Here is a 21660-nt window from a genome sequence, read left to right as displayed (position 1 = left end):
TTCCTTGGCTTGCAGATTCCCAAATAGCTTCGGTTTCAGGGCTGCGTCCATCCGCAGGGCGTTGCAGGTGGAAGGCAGGTTGGTTTCACGGCTCAGCTCTGAATTTCTGCGGAAACAAAGTGATGAAGGCGCTCCTCAGCACTGACATGAGGCTGTATTTTGTGCTGTACTGACCTAACAGTGCAGTTCTATTTGGATTTAGTGCAAACACAACTTTTTTATTTATTTAATAGTGAAAGTCAAAGCAGCCAAAATGTTTCCAGGACAGGGCAGGGACGGGGAGCCACCTTCCACCAACTAGGTGACGACACAGATTTGCTGCGGGGGTGAAAAGAAGACAGCTATGGACAAGAAAAGTAGTCTTTTATTTCAATTGATATTTCTTGGCATTAGGCAGATATTAAATAACACTGGAATGCACGAGACTAGTAACGTATCGACAGCGAGAGGGAGGAGGAGGTGCAGCGAGGTCGGGAAGAGCGGTGCGAGTCACATCACCTCATGTCACTCAGAAGCCATTTCACGCAGCGACCACCATAAAGTAGGACTCCACTGAGAAATACAAAACGAGGATTGCTCCTTTCGGGGCTGCCGCTAGGACAGCAAGGCCGGAACAACCGACAGCGAGAACGAACGAAGATTGGCATTCAGTAATTAAACAGAGTGAGATATCCACGAACTGCGAGTCATGCATCTCTTCTGGAACGGCGGCGGGCTAATGCATAAATACCACGAGAAAACAATCATCTCCAAGAGCGGAATAAATCACAGACAACTAGAAGAAACAAAGCTTGAAGTCTATTGTATGCCTTAAATAGATGACCTAAATATTTAAAATTTTACTTCACCATATATATATAATTTATATATATATTAAAAGAAAGTAAAGACCATTAGATAAGTGCAAGCAATTTTCCTCAAAAAGAAAATTGGAACCATGCCCAGGAAAGCTGCGTTTTTGTTGTTTTATTTTTTTTTTCCTTTTTTTTTTTTTTTAAACTTTCTACTCCGTTCAGTCCACCTTTTTTTTTTTTTCTTTTTTCTTTTTTTTTTTTTCAACATAGTCATTTCCGAAGCAAAATAAATTACCTGCCATCTGCTACGTCGGGTCAAAGTCCTACCTAGCATCTTCCTGGGACGAGGGGAACAACCATCTTCCTTCCAGCAGGCTAAGCGAAGTGGTATCTGACGGGAGATCGGAACCCTTTGGATCTGCATGTAAACATACCTTCAATTTACCCTTAACACGTGCAGAGTGAACCAAAACATTACGGGAAAGCAGAAATGGAGCTGCCGAAGGAGAGCTGCACTGGTGTTAGTGAGGGGCGCGAGGGCTGTTTTCACTCAGACACACACAATCTGGCAATGGTATCTTATCCGCTAACTGTTGAGGAATGATTGAGAAGGCATCCATTTGCGAGCAAAGCTTGAAGGACAAGCCGAGATTCTGGTTGCAAACTGTCCGCTTTGTATCAGAATTGACTCGCGCTGCTGGGGTCGCACTGTAACAACCGCACGATGGAGGGATCGCTCTTGGCACCTTTGATGAACTCCTCCAGGGACAGTTTACCTTCAAAGGAGGACAGGCAAAACAGAAGAGAGGAAAAAAAAAGTCATTCGTTGCTGCCACTCACTGTAGATTAAAAAAAACCCTGCACAGAAGCAATGCACGTATATTTAATCTATTGCAAATGCATCTCGGGGAATTTAGTGCAATGCACGGCAGCCAAATCCTGCTCAAGCCCTTAAGCCTGGATGCATTTTTCTTCTGCAAAACAATCTAGCGTAAAAACCTGTCATTTCTCATTTAAAAAGACAGCGCCGAATTAAAAATGAAATAAAAAATACAACTGTTGTAGTATCAGCAGCTTTCTGTCCCAGCACTGGGCCGTACAAATGGCACAAAACAAGAACAGGAGGTGTGGTACCTGCCTGTGTGTGCGCTTTGCACGCAATGCTCCCAGTGCTGTGCTGTGTTCAACCTAACCGTGCCAAATCTCTCTGCTTTCACCGCTCGGTGTGAGCAGTGGCAGCCCCTGCTGCCCCTCCAAGCCCCTCGCTGCCTCCCTCCTGCTCCAAGAGCTCAGGGTTCAATCCTAGTTTCTGGCTAATGTCTCCAAAAACATTGTTTTCTTCACTTTTTGTAGTCTGAAAAAGAGCGCTCCTAACGATCAGGCAGCTTATTAGCATTTCCCTTTCCTTGCAGTGCTGAAAAGCAGCACACAAAGAAGCTTTTAGCCGTGTCCCACGGCCGAGTGGGGCAGAAGGAACATTTCAAGTCACCGAGAGGTGCAGCAGATCCATCCCTGGCTCCCCGGCAGGGAGCGAGCATTGCTAACGTGGGAGCCTGCACCAGCCTCTCTCCGTTACCTTTCCCCCCTGCAGATTTTGTTGTTTGGCAGCGCGTGGCTCACGGGGCGATATTTTACCAGGAACAAGCTGCCTTTATCTCAGCGACAAGGTGCAGCAGATGGAGGATGCATAGAGCAGCTTTCGCTGTACATTTTGTCATGAAATGCTCTAAAATCAGACACAGCCTTTCTAGATATAAAGCCGCATCGCTACAGGTCTCTGTGTCAGCACGAGAACCACATCCTCGCCCCGCTGAGCATCTCCCCCCTCGAGCAGGACGAGGCTGAGGCCGTACCGTCATTGTTCGTGTCCATCTGTCTGAAGATCTTGTCTGTCCGCTTCTCTGGAGTGGATTCGTCTTCTGGCATTTTCATTACCGATGAAACCATTTTGTAGATTGCCTGAGTATTAAAAAAAGAAAAAAAAAGGACATAGGAAAAACATGACCCGAACTACAAAGCATCAGGACTGAGAAAAATAATTTAAGCTTGCAGCAATAAAAAAAGGGCAGCTGACCCAGCAGGCAGCTGCGGGACTTTATAAACCAAAACAAATACGAATTTCTGACTGCGGGGTTTTTTATTTTTCTTTCCTGTGTTCAGTCGCACTTCAAAGAAGCACCCACGCTGCCGGGTCAGTTTAAGAGAAAGTCAGGGTTCGGGCTAACGTGCAAGTGGGTCTGAGCCAAAATACGGGAGCAAAGCACCAGTGCACGGCTCTGCTTTTGGAGATGAGACCTCCTTTATCCTCCTGGAATGCACTGGGGACTCCAAGCTGGTTTGGACCCACCTCAGCTAGGGGCTGGACCACAGGGTGATGGTGGCTGTGGTGGGAAGGGACCTCTGGAGGCAGCTGGTCCTACCTCTGCCCAAGCAGGGACACCTGCAGCAGGTTGCCCAGGACCATGCTTTAGTGATGGGACTCGGCAGGTCAGGTTGGATCTGATGACCCTGAAGATCTTTTCCAACCCAGACGATTCTATGATTCTATGCCCAAGAAGCTTCTGAGTATCTCCCGAGGAGGGAGACCCCAACACGTCTCTGGGAACCTGCTCCAGTGCTCGGCCACCTGCACAGAAGTGGCCCCTGGTGTTCAGAGGTACTCCGGTGTATCAGGATGGAGAGCATCCCGCTGCCAGGATGGATGTCACCAGCCCCAGAGCCAGCCGTAGGGCCATGCTCCCAGCCTTCAGGGGATGAGGGCATGATACAGTCCTCAATTTTGAGCTCACGTTGACTCCGATTTGATGTTTCAGAGCCTGTAGTATCAATTTTGAGGTTAACCAGGTGAGCAGAATCTGAATTTAGGTCTTTATGGCCCCACCAAAACCCCACCAAGGACTCCTCGGGGAGAGCCACAAGAGTTAGGCCTCAGGGTGGCCACAAGGAGCCTCGCTTGTCTCCCAGGACCATTTGCACCTCCTAGGTCCCACCGTGGCCCCAAAGTGCCCCTTGGGGACACGGCAGGGACCCATCCCCACACACCAAACACCGCCAGCCCCAAAGGTCTCGAGCTAAGCCCATCAGATTGGAGACGGAGCCTCCTCACCTGCACGATTTCCAGCATCTCCCCGCGGCTGATGTACCCGTTGCCGTCCAGGTCGTACATGCTGAAGGCCCACTTGAGCTTCTGCTCCAGCTTGCCCCGCGAGGTGACGCTCAGGGCGATGATGAATTCCCTGAAGTCGATGGTCCCGTCGCCGTTGGTGTCGAAGGTGCGGAACACGTGCTCGGCGAACTTGGAGGCGTCGCCGTAGGGGAAGAAGTTGGCGTAGATTTTTTTGAACTCCTCCACAGTCAAATGGCCCGTCGGGCAATCTTTTAGGAAGCCCTTGTACCACTCCTGCAGCTCGTGGTCCGTGAACTCGGTGTTCTCCCGCAGGTCCTGCAGCACCTCGGGGCGCAGCTTGCTGTTCTGCTTCCCCATCCTCGCCCGGAGCCCGGCTCAGCTGCTGCCAAGCGAGAGAGCACCCGCGTCAGCTCCAGCCCCGCGCGAGCCTGCCTGCCTGCTGCACAGCCTGTACGGGGCAAGGGGACAAGGGCAGAAGGAGCATGAGAGCACAGAAGGACAGGATTGGAGGGTTGGAAGGGACCGCCAGGCACCATCGGGTCCAACCCCCCTGCTAAGGCAGGTTCCCTAGAGCAGGCTGCCCAGGCAGACGTCCAGACGGGCCTTGAATATCTCCAGAGAAGGAGACCCCACAGCCTCCCTGGGCAGCCTGTCCCAGTGCTCCGTCACCCTCACAGTGAAGAAGTTCTTCCGCATGTTGGTGCGGAACTGCCTGGGCTCCATTTTGTGGCCATTGCCCCTTGTCTTGTCCCCACAAACCACTGAGAAGAGGTTGGCCAAATCCCTCTGTCTCCCACACCTCAGGTATTTGTAAACCTCGATAAGATCCCCTCTCAGCCTTCTCCAGGCTGCACAGCCCCAGGTCTCTCAGCCTCTCCTCACAGGGAAGATGCTCCAGGCCCCGTATCATCTCTGTGGCCCTCCGCTGGGCTTTCCAGATGCTGGATTTGCCTGTCCCACTAGGAAAGCACCCTATTTTGTTTAACCCCCTCAGTTAATGCGATCTGGGACCATCTCCTCCCTCCCCGTTCCTCCCTGAAGCAGTGTCACAGGACCCCAGTGAGACTGGGTTGGCACAGCAGCTCCTTCCACCTTTACTGGGGCTGCTGCACCTCTGTAAGCCTGTTCGGTAAGTTCAGTACTCCACAGCACGGGCAAAAGGAGAACATCACGCTTTTATTAGGGTTTTTAGGAGCGGGGAGGATTGTCCCCTGCTGTGACAGTGCCCGTGATGTGCGGGTGGCCTGCACAGGCCTAGCGACAAGCAAGAGCCTTCGACACAGCAAAAGACAGTCAGGGGGGACTTAGGAGAGGAAATAAAAGGATATCCCGATGGATTTTTGGATCTTATCCCTTCCAGGATAAGGCCTGGGAGGCCTTTTTTGTGGCCTCCCAGTAATTCCCAGGCTGAGCAGTGCTGCTGCCTCTCCGCAGATCCACGGAGAGGCTGAGGAGCATCTCCCACCCTGAGCCCAAAACACCCAGCACAACAGGACCACAGCCTGAGAGAGCCCCACTGGAGCAGCAAAACACGCAGAAACCAGCACCAGGGAAAAACGTAACGGGGCTGAGCGCTTCCCAAAGAGCAAAACATCCCAGGCATGCGTAAGAACCTAAAAAAATGTTAAAGGTCAGCACAAAATAAGTCGCAGTGCAGCGGAGGGCTTGTCACCAGCTGCGTTTAACCTTGTTTTATCTGCATCCCACTTGTGCTCTCTGTTGCCTCGGCAATGGGGAAAATCCCTGTCCTGCCCCGTGGCTTGATGCTCGGAGACAAAAACCAGCCAGCTGCTCATTAGTGCAATGCGTCGGGCGTCGCAGAAACCTCTGTTATCATCGGTGCTGCTGCTTTCTAGAAAGCTGCAGCTATTTCAGCTCCCAAGCTTTATTTCTGCTCCTTTCAGGGCAGTTTTCTGCAGGTCCCATACCTCTGCGTGCGGGGAAGCTGCGGCTCCTGGTCTCTGCCAGCATCCCCTGCAGGAATGCCCGGGACAGTTCCCCTTTTTCCTAAAATACTTTTATTATTCCATTCCCTTAAAAAGAGAGGCAAGAAGTTAACCTCATTTATCAGGCTTCAATACTCTTAATCACAGGAAGATGCATCCCGATATTTGGATGGATGCTTATTTAATATCAGCCTCGAAAGCTTTATACCCCAGCAGTCTTTGCATTCAACAAGTGACGCTTTATTTCCACCCTCCCTCCTCTTTTGGGTCACGTTATATCAGAAAAGTGATGTGCAACGACCTAAACACCTTTTTTTTTTGCATACGAGTTTTCTGAAAGGCTCGATAATGTGCTCAACCCAACTCCAACCCTGCCGTTGCTGCCAGCAATTTGCTAGGAATAATTAAACAACCAGCGTTAACATTAATTTATTAAAGCACGCCTAAAAAAACCACCTTCGACGTGGATCGAGCTTCAGGTAGCTGCTACAAAGCGAAACAGCCCATTAATGATGACAGCCGCTGGCCCCCAGCTGGCATTTCACTCGATTGCTGTGAAATGCTTTCATCAAATCACTTCCCAGAGGCTCGGCGGCTGCTTTAGCCGCGAGACCACTCGGAGGAGGGCTGCTGATGGAAACGGCAGGCAGCGGGCTCGGGACGCTGGGCTCAGCGCCGTGATGAGGGCTGCGGGTCGGCGTGGTGCTGGGTTCTTGTTCCTGCCAGGAGCAGGAGGTGTTCGGGGCTTCCAGCGCTGTTGTGCTGGCTGGATTGCCCAGAGGAGCAAAAAGAAGTAGAGAAATGCCCCTGAGTCCTACCTGAGCATGAATATCTTCTTCTTTCTGGGCTCACAGCAAAATCCCAGCGATGAGCAGGTCACCGAGGCCAAGCCAGAGAGCTCGGTGCTGCCCCTTTGCCACAAGCCCTATACCTACCACCAGTTACGGCCAGAAGTGATGTTCCTGGCACACACCACCCAAAAAAAGCAGAGAGCAACCCAGATTTTTCACTGCAAACCTGCTGAAGGCAACCCCCTGTGAGCAGTGCTCCTGAGGGGATGCTCTCAGAGCATCAGTGACGGCTGCAAGAGGAGGAACAACTCCCCAGAGATGCCCTGCCTGGTCCAAACCTCCTCGGGAATGGACTTGGTGTTAATAAACAGCCCCAGCACCCCACCGAGGGTACGCCGGCAAAAACCCCAAATTGCTGCAAAATGAATTAAAAACGGGCTCTGGGCAGGAAGGGAGACCTGCGCTAGGACCAGCGAATCTGGCAGCTCCTCGGGGAGCTCTCTGTAACGTTTTCCAGCTCAGAAAGGAGAGCTTATTACTGTAAAGGGCAGCTATTCCCCAACGCAAGAAGAAAAGCCCAGAAATATTTCGAGCAAATGAGGAAATTAGGTTAATTTGGGTGGGAGCAGTTCGGGCAGGGACACAGCTTGTTACTTGAGACAGGAAAAGAAAACCGTGAGTGGATTTTCCTCATCTCCTCCCTTTGCCCTTCTTTTTTTTTTCTTTTTACTGACACCAAGGGCGAAGCAGGCAGCCTCCTTCTGTCTTTAGGTGCTGTGCGAAGTTGGCAAGGCTTAAAAAAAAAACGAACAGTTTGTTTGCACAGGATTACACGGCGAGGAAAACGTGTCAGCACAGTGCCTGAGCGTACAAGGTCTGCTTCTTCTGAGCAGGTTGGGCTGCGCGGGGAAAAACCCAGGTCACGGTAAGGCAGGGAACAGTTGTGATAGCTGAAAGAAACCTCTGGGGGAGCAGGCTTATAGGAGAGGTGCCTGCCCCGAACCAGGAAACCAGGGCAATGTTGCAATTGCAATGTTCCCAATGTTCCCAAAGGTCAGGGAGGGAGGAAAAGCGGCAAAAACCTGTAGAGGGCAGGGCTGACGGAGAGATAAAATCCCAACCACGGACTTGGCATGGCTGGGCAGGCTGGTCACTGGGTTTTAGACATTTCACGCGAGGTGTTTGTTTAATTAATTAAGCTAAAGCACATCCTGCTCCGGTGCTGGCCACCAAGGATCAAATTCCTCCTTCTGCACCACCTGAATGAGCCGAAACGTGGCCGCGCCAAGTGCCTGAGCACCTGAGCAAAGCCCGTCACATCGGAGAGGAGATGAAGAGGTTGGGGACAGTGACACTTGCAAAAGAGATGGTGACAGGCGATAATCAGCCCTCAGAGATCATCATCGCTGCTAATGATGCTTAAATGGAAATAAAAGTGAGATCTGGCATCCTTCCTCTCCCTGGCCGCAGGTACCGTGCTGAGACAGTGGGCTCTGAGGAGCCCGGGGGGTCTCGGGGTAGCTGATCGGGGTTGTCTTCTTTCAAAGACTGGAAAGAAACTCTTATTTTTATTATTATTATTTTCTTTAATCCTTCCTTTATCTGACATCAGAGTTTTGCTTACTAAGACGACGATGAAAACTGTGGTTTTGGAGGCACGCCAACCGGCTACCTCGAACAACAATTCAGCTGACATTTGTTTAGATGCCTAATTAAAAACACCGAACCACTGGGGGGAAAAAAAAAAAAAAAAAAAAGAGAGAAATCCTGCTTGTCACTGAGGTTTTCCTTGACCAAGTAACACGGTTATTGCTGACAATTTCGACTACTCAGTGTTTGCTTCCCCAAACCTCTGATCTAATAACACCGCAGCCGTTTCTTTTATCCATCTGGCTTTCTAAACAAACTTGCTCTCCACTGCCATTTTTTTGGTGGTGCTGGGGTGTTTTTTGGGGGTTTTGTTTTTAATCCCCATTTGAATAGAGGACAAAAGCCGCTGGTTAACTTGCTTGCAAGGATACACTCCACGGTGAACAAATCCTGGCAGCCTGCAGGACAGGGAGAGCTCCAAACCCGAGGGATCGGCTGGAGACCCCCTTGTCCAGGCCCCTTCTGACATTTTTAGGGGGACAAAGAACACCCAGGTGAAAATCCCCTCTCTTCTCTGGCATTTCTGTGCAGAGTTCAATGGGGCTCATAAAGGAGTTACCCTCTAAGATCTCCCTTTCAGATAGCACTATCTTTGTTGTCCCATAGATAATTAACGTGTGTGGTTAGGTTTTACTGCATCAGGCCCTGGACGGCCAAGCTCTTCTGGGCCTGCCCCCTGCTGGTTTGGGATCCTCCCTTTATTATTCCGGCCTCTGCCGAGCCTCTGGGCTGTGCCTGATGTCAACCACCGGTCAGCTCCGCTTCTCACCCCGCCAAACCCAACCTTTTACCCACTTCTCCACTACCTTCCACAACCCAAGGCCCACCCTAGCCAGCGGGATGGCATTTTTTGGGAATCCCCCTTTTCCCAAGGGCGACATTTGTGTTTCCCTGGAAATCTGCAGCGACTTTTCTCCTGGGTGAGGAGCCGTGCCAACCAGGCCCTTCCGCGAGCGCCCCGTTTGCGCAACATCAACGCGATCGTTTCTCATCTATTTTTTCCTCTTCGGAGAAACAGGAAAAAACTGTTTAAAGGACGTGGCGGTGGTTGAAAGGAGGGGAAAGCTGGTGCAGGGCCGGGTACTGACTGGAAGTTTCTGAAGCCGTGCGCTCTCCCAGCCTCTGCAGACATCTCCTTTCAGCACACGCGAGCGAGGCTCCTTCCCTCAGCCTTGAAGCCTGCAAAGAGCTCTTTGCTTGTAGGATGCACGCTAAAAAGGCAAGGCCAGTGAATATCCAACCTCTGGGGCCAGGAAAATCAGCTGCAGGTTGATAGAAATATTTGGGGATGTGTAAGAACAGGCAATAATTTGAGAGCATTTTGGGTACTCATTCCCTCGTGGTCAATATTTTCTATTTTTCAGCTTCTTGACCCCGAGAAGACAGATCAGGGCTTGCCGAGTGTATCCGGAGACCTCCCTGTCCCCCCTCAAACATTCAGAGCTCCCACAAAGGGAAGGAGACAGCTCTCAGGACGGCCGGGGCGAACAATAGGGCGCTGCCCCGGCGCGCGGGGCTCTGGAGCGGCTCCAGGCAGGGTGGGGACTGCACGGAAGCAGACGAAAGCGTCTGCGGGGTTGGGAGAGAGATCTGCGTGGAGGAAGCGCTTCCTCCGTCCTGCAGCCCGCAGAGAGGGCGAGAGCTTTAAATAGCCCTCCTCCAGGGCGCTGCTGAAGGGTTGTCATCGAAAGAAAGTCCCATCTGGTGGCGTGCTGGCACCCAAAGGTCCAGAGCCCCAAGAACATCCTCTGTAGGACAAGGATAACCAGGGAATTGGGGCAGAAGCTGGAAAAAGCCCTATAGTTACCCTCAGCGATGCCATCCCAGCATCACACTGTTCCTCAGCCCCATTTATCCGAAGGCATGGATGCATCCCCTGCTCCACCTGCCCCTCTCGGAGCTCCTCACCACCCGTGGATCCATCAGCCTGGGGCACAGCAGACACAGGGACTGGTGCTGAGCAAAAACCCACCCCTTCCCCGATGAATATCCATGGAATATTTGCTTTTTGGGGGCACAACGGGATCACAGAGCACAGAAACGTGGATTTGCAGACCAGCCAGGTGTTTTCTCTGCATGTTATGGCACCGGGTATCGGAGCTGACCTGGAGCTAGAGGAGGTTTCCTCTGAATATCTGGGAGCTGGGTGGGTGATGGAGCCTGGGCACGGGGCTCTCAGTGCGTGTGCTTGGTTGTAGCACTGCTCGCGTGCCCTATTCTCCATCCAGAGCATCAGCTTATAGGAAGGGAGCCTGGTTTGCTGTTTTCCAGCACATTTAGTGTCCCAAAGCACACTCGCTGCCTGTTAGCCCAATAGGGGAGGGCTTGAGCTGTGCCCAAGTTGTTAAAATCGACTTCGCCGGCGCCTTGAGTGGGCTGCAAGATGTAATAATGGAAAACGAGGGAGAAACAGGAAGGAAACCGACGGTTTGGAAAACATCGGGCTAGACAAATTGAGGAGCAATGTGGGAAAAATCCAGTCCAAAATCTATTCAAGAAACAAAAACAAAGCTAGAGGCGGGTCAGAAGGAGCAGAGCTGCGCACGCAGCCCTGCCTGGCTCCCGGGGAAGGAAAGAACGAGGCTGCTCCGAAACGGGACTGAGCAAACAGCCGGCGGCTTCCCGGAGGAAAAAATGAGATCGTGAATGGCTTTGCACAGAGCAATTACCCACCGGCGTGGAACAGACGGCTGTGGTTTCAACCTGCCGAGATAGCCATCGAAGCTGCGCTCGTGCCAAAACCGGGGGAAATGGCTTATCTGCTCCTCCCCGCTTTTACAAGGGAGAGAAGGAGCCGAGCTATTTGTCACAGCAGTTACCTGCCTGGATCTGGGTTCACGGGACGGCAAAGTGAGCTCTGTAGAAGTGCAGAAGTTGTAAAACTCTCAGGTTATCTCCGGTAATTCGTATTAGTGTGAGCACTCGGCCGAGGAGGCAGCTTTGTTGTGCTGAAATTGGGCAAAGCGCAGCAAGGAACCGCCCGGGGCAACACCAAATTCATGGCCTGAGTGCCAAGGGCTAACCCACAGCCACCCCAGTCAGGCTTCCACGGGATCTGATCCCTCTAACAGCTCCAAATCACCTCCTAACACCCAGCCCAAAGGCACCCACTGCTTGTGGAAGGCTCCTCACCCCTTCCCAGGATGATATTTTCCTCTCTCCGTGTCCCCGGCCACCGAGACGGCACAGACTGCCCCCAAATTCTGTGCATCCTCTGACCCAGGGTCACCCACCTCTCTCAAAACATCCCGACCTTTTGTGTTGATGGCAACTCCGTGGCAGCAGACAGTGCAGCTACACTGATCCTCTGATAAGGTCTAAGGGAAGAGATGGGGAGCTCAGTGGAAGAAGAGTGTAAGAAATAACGTCCCGGCTGGCTGCTGGAACATCTCCACGTGCAGCACGAGTTGCACAAGGAGTTTCCAGTCCCTTCTCCAGCTCCAAGTGTCCCGCGACCAGGGAGGACCCCACTTGCCACCGCGAGGGCAGGCAATAGCGGCGCATTTGTTTAAAATAAATAATAAAATAAAAAGCCAACACCCGGGCTTGTAGGAAAACAAACAAACAAATCTAACCACAGCTTTCACTCCGGGAGACCACAATCGCTCTCTGTTTGCTGTTCGCTTGGATCTGTGGACTGGAAAACATCCTCAGCAAGTGCAGCTCCTCACACCCACGTATTTCTATTTTATACATAATCCAGCTGTTGTTGTGGTTGTGTTTTTTTTATTTCTTAAGTGGGAGATTCGGGCCTGACCTACCGGAGGAACAGCTGTAACGAGTGGAGAGGCCATCAGGCAGTTTGCTTGGGACATGAAAACGGCCCTTTGCTAGAGCAGCGAGCACCAGAAGAGGTGCCAAGGACAGCTGGGGAGCACCCCAGGGAGGTGCTCGATGCCTGGTGCCATCAGCAGCCCTCAGCAAGCTGCAGGCCCCCTCCAAATCCAGCCCGGGTGTCCCAGGAGAGGAGCCAGGGACAAAGAGGAGGTGCCTGAGAAAGAGCAGCATGTGGTAAGGCTAAACAACACCGTGCCTGCTTGCTCTGCCTCAAAAGGTTGCAGAAAATCGCCTCCCAGCCCATAAAACACCACCCAGTCTGTCCAGACTGAACACACTAGATGCCTTATGTCTGTAACTCGACGAACACTTTTCCCCCTGTGGACACAGGAATTCTGCTTACCTTCGTCACGCAGCAGCGCCAGAAGTTGCTTCGAGTGCACCACAAAGAGCAGCTAAGAAACATCACCGCCTTTGGCAACAAGCAAATGCAGATTTTTGGCACCGGGCCTCCCAGGAACGAGCTGAAGCACAGCACAGCAACCCACGAGGAGAAGCTGGTGACCTCCCGTGCTTCTGCAAGGACCGCAGCAGGCTGTACGCAGGCATGGCGAGGCCGACGCCTGATTTCTAGAAAATCACCTTCCCTGCTTTATTTTTATTTGACAAATTGAAACCCTAAGTGTCGATCTTCAGGCTCAGTCACAACTCTCCCGCGAACCAAATTGGCTGCTCGGATCATTAGTGCACTTGAGGCCAACTTCACATCCTTCTGTTTATGCTCTGCTAATCTCTGCATTTCTCTAGGTCTGATAATAATGTAAAAAAAAAAAAAAAAAATCCATTCCACTTTCAGTTTCTGGCTGGAGAAAGTTTCGAGAGTTCAAAAGCTACGGGGACTTTTTTAATTAGAAATGTTACTCTCCATCTATTTTTGGTAAATAATTCCACTGGGGTTAGGCAATTAAATAGATTGAAAAATTCAACGTGCAACAATTTAAAGCTACTATCTCTGCTTCTACCCGCTCCCAGCCTCGCCTAAGGAGCAGAACTGCAGGGAAAGTTGTTACCCGAAGAAACGCAGGGCCTGAGTGATGCCGAGGTGCTAAAGACACAGCAAGGAGAGCAGGGGAGGTAATGCCTAAGTCAGTTATGTAAGCGGGGAGGCGCGGGGTGAAAGGACAGGAGGACGCTGCGGGCCGGCCGGCCGAAAGCTGATAAAGAGCTTTGGCAGGAAGCAGCCGTCCCGCCGGAGCAGGCCCCAAAACGGCCATCGATGCTTTCCCTGCGCTCTGTTTTTTTCGTGCTGATGTATTTTTGTTTTCTTAGTTTGCTGCCGAAGTGCCCACGGACGGACAATGATGCCATTAAGCTCTTATTATAGCACGGGATTAGGCTGGGTTTCAGTTTCTGCTGAGCCAGCTCAGTTCCTTCTACATTCGTGGACAGGAACAGATGCTAAAACACAAACGGGCAGTCATCATCAGAGCATAAAAAAGAAGATTTCTTCATGTACCAGCAGTTAACATTTTTCTTTTTCAGTTTCAGCCACAACTGCTCAATAGCCTGCTCCACGTCTAATTACAGTGCGTGAAAGAGGTGCGGAGCAATTGCGTAGACTTTCCTTTAATAACAAAAACACACAACACACCCCAAAATATCAAAAAAACAACAACGAAACTGGCCCAACCAGGCAGATGAGAAGCCTCCAGAGAAACCAAATGGAAAAATGACCTTATCCCCCTGCCATCCTGTAAGTGTGACTGCGGCACTGGCTTCGCATGCCAAATTGGATTGCAATTAGCCACAGAAGTTCAGCACGAGTTAAAACCACTGGATGGACCTGAGAGCATCTCCCCCCCACCGGGGTTTGTCCCAAATGTCCCCCACCAAGCCACCGAGGGAGCATCTCCTCCCAGCACGCTGGCACCCAGTGCTGGTGGATGCACCCCTGCGAAGCACAGGGCCCGGCAGCACACGCAGCCACTTCTCAGGCTTTTTTGGGGGAAAACACGACAGAAGCTGGCGAGCTGTGAAGTAGAAACACACAATGTAAATATACAGCTGATATATATGCCAGCAGGAACCGAGTTATGCTGAGAAATCGTTGATAAAACTTAGAAGGGGGTTCCGAGCAATCTTTCCAAATCATTGGCTTCTGGATTTGAGGGAAGCAAGGCAGAGCAATGCGCAGAGTAAAATTCATTTATCTCCCAGGGATAAGAAAGAAAGGGTCCCTGCTGGCAGCTTGGACAGAGCCCTGTGCTGCCTGCATTTCTCTGTAACATCTCAGTGACCACAGGCACTGACTAAGCAAGGGAAGTTTCGATCCTGCGCATACGGGGCAGCCAAAACGATGCAACTTCCTATTGCATTCATCAGCCTATTCGTAAGCACTCGATTATTACAAACGTTTTCAAGCGCGTGTGTCCACTGTGATATTATTTCCTTAAAAAAAAATGAAGAAATAGACAAATAAATGAAGCAACACGTTAGGGGCTGGTGCGGTGTCACAACTGAAAGCGAAGCTCCTGGCATTCCCCACTGCATCACCTCTCACTTCCCTCCGGCAGCGGTTTCAAAGCCTCCGAGCTCTTGGGGTCAGCACACCCAGCTGCATGGGATCCCCTGCCACAAGGCCACGGTAGCACCGCAGGCTGCCGGCTCTTTGATTTTGGGTTCATTTCGGTGGATTTCCGATCGCAGCGCCGTTGCTGTGTTACTGACCTGCTCTGCTGGCCCCTCGCCTGTCCCCTCGGTGTCCCCGGGTCAGGAGGGGGCTTCTCGAGGCGGACGCAGGCGGCCCATGGCTCTGGCTGCCCCAGCCGCCACAGCCCTGCGCTCACCAGGAAGTGCAGGCTTGTGGGGAGCCTATTTTTAGCTTCTTCTTCTTTTTTTTTTTTTTTTTCTAATGTACAAAGCCACTTGTTCGTTCTCACTCCGCCCAGCGACGGGTTTCACATTTTCCTTTCTTACACTAGTCAGAATTTGGAAGGAACCGTAAGATCCCATATACCTACATCAGCACCTTTAGAAGCCCCATTGCCACCCAGGCAAAAGAGGAGCCTCTAAACACCAAGATAAGTCTTCTGTGAGGAAATGTAGAGAATACTGCACGCTGTGGTGCTGTGGAAACCTACCTCCTGGCTCCCACCTAGGACAAGACACAAAGCAAGGCCCAAGGAGGAACCCCAAACGTTTATTTCTGAGGTGCAGGATGAAGATTCCTGAGGTGATTGAGGACTTTGCTGCTGGCTGCTGCAATATGCTGAGTTGGAAGGGACCCACAAGGATCACTGAATCCAACTCTTGGCTCCTCACAGGACCACCCCACGATCAGACCATGTGTCTGAGAGCGTTGTCCAAACACTTCTTGAACACTGCCGGTCTCAGTGCTGTGCCCACTGCCCTGGGGAGCCTGTCCCAGTGCCCAACCACCCTCTGGGTGCAGAACCTTTCCCTAACACCATCCTGACCCTCCCCTGTCCCAGCTCCATGCCGTCCCCTCGGGTCCTGTCGCTGTCCCCAGAGAGCAGAGCTCAGCGCCTGCCCCTCCGCTCCCCTCTGAGGGAGCTGCAGGCCGCCATGAGGCCTCCCCTCAGCCTGCCCTGCTCTGGGCTGAACAAACCCAGGCACCTCAGCTGCTACCTACATCAGCAAGATGTCCGCATTAAAGAGAGCAAAACCCTCAAGGAAAAATAAACTTACTCAGTTTGTGCCCATGGACTGACGTGGCTACACTCCCAGGCTGTAACCGCAAAATCACCCATTTTACAGACAGCTTCAGCTTCACCTCAAAGAGAAGCCCCATGCCAGAAGCAGGCCACTTAGACAGGGACATTATAAAAGAGGAACGACTGTTTCAGAGCTCTGAAAGCCCCAGTAAATCAAGGCACTGTTTCTAAGACCAATGATTAACAAATGCTGTACTGGTTCCTCTACAGTTTGCCCTGACGTGCAGCACCAGCAACACACCCTCTGCTTGGTGGGCACGTGCTGCTTGGACAGCACTTGTCAGACAGCATTTGGATGACACTGAACTTGAAACATAAAACTGAGTCACTTAAAATTGCAAGAAGGTGTCTGCCTTGGTTTTAGTATCTCACTATTGTGTGTTTGTTTTTTTTTAACCTCCAAGACAAGAGAAATTCAGTAGCTGTCACTGTACCAGTGCTCTGGGAAGGACAGGGCACCTTCAAGTATACCAAGCGGCTGCCAGACACATAGGCATTGCTTCCAGAACCTTAACAATAGTAACGTGTTGAATTATGAATATCAATGAATATAAAATTAATGGATGCCTCTATTTAGTAATATAAATGTATGAATTTATATTCCTATTAAAAAGGGTGGAATCTAAGACAGTTGGGCCACTCCAGCCATTCAATGGTCCCCCACACTAGGACAAAACGTAGACTCACTGAAGCCATTTACATGTATATAACTTTAATAGTTCAGGAATCATAGAGAATCTTCTGTTAAAGCTGGCAAATATTTCTGTGCATTTGAAGCAGCAGAGCTGACTCACGAGTATCTTTTCGCAGCCCAGTCCAACAAATACATGGTGATACCCAGCATTTTATTTTATTTTATTCATTTAATATTTATTTTGATTTATTAATTTAAAAGTGTTATTTTATTGTAATTAAGAAAAAAAAAAAAAAGAGGATAGTGTCTAGAATGGCCCTGGGCTTTTGCTGTACTGAAGACATTTCACACAAATATCACAACAAGGCTGAAGGTGTCATTTAGTCACCTTGCCAGTATTTTATCAGCTTCTGCACACAGCCCATTCAACACCCCCTGGAAATGCAACAAGGCATCCCGTACCAAGGTCAGTCAAGAAGTTATATATCACCTTGCCTCAAAAAAATAATGTTATTTGATTTAGGGCAATGGGTGGCATATTTGCTGGCCAAAGGGGAAGCCTCATGCTGTGCCCCCGTGCTCCCTGCCCCTTGAATGCCCATGCGTTCAAGTGCTCTGGCATTCAAGCATCAAGCCCTGTCCTTTCCCACTTCCAACAAAGCCTACAGCCTTCTCCAGCAGCAGCCTAATGGACTGTGTTTATTGCTGCATCCTTCACTTTATAGGTCAACATATACCAGAGAGCTAGCAATTCTAAGCTAATCAGATTTCTGTGCAGACTGACAAATGGCTCCCAATAAGAATATAAAAAAAAGCCATAAAATAAACAATCCCTGTAATCAAGTAGCTCAGGGTAATGCAGTAAGTGTGCAGAAAGCTCTCACGCTTTATTAACGCATTTGTTTGCACTTTGCGGTAGCATCCTGGGGGCTGGTGGTGCTGGAGGGACCCCAATTTGAGCACAAGATGTCTGTCCATATTCTTGCTGGTCACTGCTCTCTGTGCTCCAGCAACAGTGTGATATTTTAAAACAGCATTAGTGACAGTTCTTTGACATACCATTAGCTCACTCACACAGTGCCAAAGCCTGAACTAAAAACAGTGTGAAGATGCTTGCAAAGAAGGTCTTTGCAGCTCTGCTACATTTGGTCCCTTTGAACTCCAGATCCTACGCACACAATCATACACCTTACTCCTAAACAACCTTCCTAGGGATGTGGTAGAAGCCCTATCACCAGAGGTCCTCAGGATGCAATTGGACAAGGTGATCGATAATTTCATCCAGGTTCCCTTTTCTAACAAAAGGTTGGACCTGATGATCTTTCAAGGTCCCTTCCAACACGGGCTGTTCTGTGTTCCGTGTTTCAGAGAGACCATTCATCACTTAAGAAGTTTAATGAGATCACTTCCATATATCCCATCTCTTCATCTCACCTCGGGAGCACTTGTGGTGGCTGTGGACACTGCACACTCCAAGAGCCAAACTGCTGAGCCCAGTGAGTAAGTGAGCCAGGAGAGGAGGAGATGCTGGACAAACAGGCAGGTAGAAAATCATGAGTCCCTGCTCCATGATGGCCCTCGGGTGGCTTTAAAGGATGACCAGGACTTCCAGCTAAAACACCAGTGTTCCTGGAGGTCTGACACCTGAACTGCTGCACAGGTAAAGGGGATGGCAGATTTCTGCCAAGGGCCCAGATTAGGAGTGAAAGAAAAGCCCTGTGTACACAATACTCTTAATGCAGCTATAAATACACCCCTCTGAACCAAAGTTTTATACGCTGCATTGACACTACTGCCTTAATAGGATTTGCTGGGTAGCCTGAACCAGTTCTGCCTGTGCAGAGCAGCCTTGTGGAGCACTGCAGCAGCATCTTCGCAACTCATGCACGTGGGCACAATTGCACATTTTTGGTGTCCCATTCACATTAAAGCAGGAGAATGCTGTGAGAAACTCCTGAAAGGGTCTTTGGGACCTTGCAGGTGGAGAAAACTTTCAAAGTAAGAAGCTTACCTCAAGGGTAAGTGACAGATTGGTCCATTTCTAACACAAATCCTGTTTCTTTCTGCTTTCTAGTTACCCTTTTCTATAATGGCAGAACAAGAAGGAAAACAAAAAAATATGCATTATAGAACCCTTTATATCATTTCAAGTAACTTAAAATACTAGATTGCTTCCCTGCTCCAGTTGATTATGTCATCTCGCTGCCTGTTAAGCAAACAAAACCAATTCTCCCCCTAATGAGTCATTATGTTGTCCAAACAACTGTGTAAGATAAGAATTCAAACCTCTCTTACATTCCTTGTACTCTCGATACAGAAATCCTCCCGTTTGGGTTCCCACCTGCTAACCTGAGTACCGGTAACCAAACAAATCATCTTTTACTCCGTATCACGCCTAGCACACTGCCTTTGAGCCTGAGGTGTTTCACAGCTGCTGGTGGTGCTGAGAACCATGCCCAGGTCTTGCCTTGACCCTTGGAGCACCTACAAGATGTACCCACCATCCCTGGGCCCGACGCTGAGCTGCGTGCCTTTCTGCACAGGACCGCAGCAATATTGGACACAAGCAGACCACGAGGATGTTTTCTGGTACCTCATCACGCTGTCAATCACAAATATCCATCCAGACATGTGCCACTGGCTCAGGACGAGCTCTCCAGCAAGCCTGTTGCTCCGAGCGTGCTGTGTCTCCCAGGCTTAGGGATGCTGCCCCTCCATGCAGCTCCTCCGTGCTTTTCTGGGATGAGGTTTGGCTACGGGGAGCACTGGGAATTTGTAACACAGAAGAAGCAATAATAAAGCTGACCTCAAGCCGGTTGGGTACATTCATTCTGAAACTGAAGTAGCAAAGACGTGATGCATCATTTTTTCCTACCACAGCCTCAACAGTTATGGAAAATGCATTAGTGAAGAAAGGGGCCGGCTCACGAGCTAACCTCACCTGTCTGCCCTGCTGCTTCAGCATGCACTGCACGGCACTCAAATCGTGTATCCAGTGTTTGCATGGATATTTAGAAACCCCAGGCAGAAGTGATTGTCAAAGAGACATGTAGTTTAAAATTTCATTAAAGAAATGACTATAATAAAATCACAAGTCACTCAATTCACTGGAGGCTGAGTGTTGCCAAGGAAAATTATGAGCCTCCCCCTGAAAATCTCCTTACCTACCCGCAGCAGCAGCTGGACATCTTTATTCAGCACATGCACTAGGCCAGAATAAGGTGATCGCTGAACAGCTTAAAACAAAGAGCCTGGCAACATTCAAGAAGCCTCAACAAAGCAAGTGAAATGGTGCTAACGGGCTCCCACAGCTACACCTCGTGCCTGGTCCTCTTCTCAGGAAACTTTCTGGAGGAGATGGATGGGCAATCTGCTCCCCAAGAGCTCCAGTCCGGATGGATGACAGACAGGTGGCTCCTTCTGCAAAACCCCTTTCCTTTATTCTTTATTCTTTATTCTTTATTCTTTATTTATGCACACGTGGTAATTCAGCGCAGGGGGAGGGGAAAACAAAACAGATTGGGAGGTAAGGAAAATGCTTGAATGTTAGATTAGGCAAAGTACTCGGCCAGAAAATCTAGATTAAATTAAGCATTCCTGCGAATTTGTAATAGAGGAACAAATGGCTTCCATCTGGAAGCTCAGCAAATTAACTTGGATCCTGGTTAAGAAAACAGCACCAGAGCCCGCTTCCAGAAACGTAAATATCCAGCGTGCATTTGCAATCCAATCACAGGCTAAAAATACGAGACAACGCGGAGTGGAAATCTGATTTTGTGTCTACCCTCTTAATGGGAAATAAAACAAGCGCTCTCTGTAGACACAGCAATCTGGCCCCACTCTTCCTGCTCGGCGACAAGCTGCAGGATGGGTTTGCACCAAGGAAGTCCTTCAGCTGCTCTGGATTGCAGAGCTCACGTGCTGGGGCTGACTTTCCTCCCTTGCACCCTGCTCCTCCATCTCCTTTTCCATCTCGTGCCCCTGGCTCCTCCACAGCACTGTTCTCAGCTCTCTGTTTATTTTCACCACTTTATCTGGTCCTTGTTATTGGAGTATTCAATCTCTTCCTTCTCCTAGAGGATCACTTTTGGCCCTCTGGCAGAATATGAAGTGCTCCTGCCCTCAGTGTGCAGATGGAGACCTCAGCCATGGGCTTAAAAATGGGGACACCCTCTGTGCCAGCGGGGAGGAGCAGACCAGGAGGGCAATCTGGAGCAGGAACCCGGCTGAGAAGCTCCCCAGAGGTGCCCACCTCCCTCCAGGCTGCAGGGGATGCCCGGGGAGACCGGGCTTGGCCTCCGAGCAGCATCCCCAGGGGCCTTCTCTCGCCCGTGCCAAAGGAAGGAAGAGCCATTATAAGCTAATGTCATCCATATGGTTCAAGAACTGATACTGCAAAGGAAGTTTTAGGATGTTCGTAATGCCCAGAAGGCATTCATGGAAAAAAGGACGTCTTGCAGCGGAGGAGATACGGCCGTCTGTGATCACAGCAGGCACAGCTGAGAGTTTTAAACTGAAGGGGAAAAAAAAAGCCTCCAGAGAGAGGATAATCAGGAAAATCAGTTAATTTCCACATCTGGTTTTAATAATCAGGAGGATTGGTAAATGTGGACAGACAAAAAAAGGCACACAGTGTCATCTGAACGTCGGAGAACAAAGGACGTATTAACATGGGCAGCGACGGGCAGACAGGGTGGCGGATAATCGGCCAGAAATTCACAGATGATGAGTAAGAAAGGAGAGCAAGTGTTAACACATGGATCCTGGGAGCCAGGGCAACACAGCGGAAGAGCCAGAAATGGAGAAGCCAGGAAGCAGGAGGAGATGGTGGAAGGAGAAGAAACCCCAGGGAGGGGAGCAGGGGTGGCACCGGTGCGGGGTGGCAGCTTCGGGGCAGCACCACAGAGCTGAAGGTTCACAGAGGAGCAAAAATGCTGGCAGGGGTCCTCTTACTGGGACTGGAACTGCCCAAAATATTAAACCAGAGAACCTAAGAGTAAGAACTGGCCGTGGATATTCTTGGAAGCAGCAGGGAGTGGATTTAATCCTCCAGCTGCTGAAGCAGAAAAGGGTGATGCGAACTTAAGACACTGTCAGTGCTCACAGAAAGAAACCCTGGAGATGATCACAAGCACGGAGTGATGGTTTAAGTAGAAGAATACTCTGAAATGTAACACAGAAGTTGGCATTTTCAGTTTTCCATAAGC

General features: G+C 50.2%; 1 protein-coding gene across 4 annotated transcripts in view; it reads right to left on the bottom strand.

Annotated features, from left to right (window-relative positions):
• Positions 1 to 346: 346 nt before the first annotated feature.
• HPCAL1 (hippocalcin like 1) overlaps positions 347 to 21660 on the bottom strand; it is a 44059-nt gene continuing 22745 nt past the window's right edge. Inside the window, exons 3-6 of one of the 4 annotated variants that reach the window (XR_014618284.1) lie at positions 3901 to 4303; positions 2648 to 2753; positions 1090 to 1570; positions 347 to 715 (exon numbers count right to left, since the gene is read on the bottom strand). Coding sequence is in view for 3 of the 4 variants with exons in the window: in XM_084283924.1 (XP_084140050.1) it covers positions 1473 to 1570; positions 2648 to 2753; positions 3901 to 4278 (582 nt within the window). In the remaining variant the exon portion in view is untranslated. Of the gene's footprint in view, positions 1571 to 2647; positions 2754 to 3900; positions 4370 to 14812; positions 14902 to 21660 lie in introns of those variants that run through there. The other 3 variants (XM_084283924.1, XM_084283923.1, XM_084283922.1) reach the window with 3 other exon arrangements.

The sequence above is a fragment of the Netta rufina genome, assembly GCF_964035555.1.
Source record: "Netta rufina genome assembly, chromosome: 3".
Classification (NCBI taxonomy): Eukaryota; Metazoa; Chordata; class Aves; order Anseriformes; family Anatidae; genus Netta; species Netta rufina.
The sequence above is the reverse complement of the archived record's forward strand: the minus strand, read 5'-3'. Positions and strand labels throughout refer to the sequence as shown.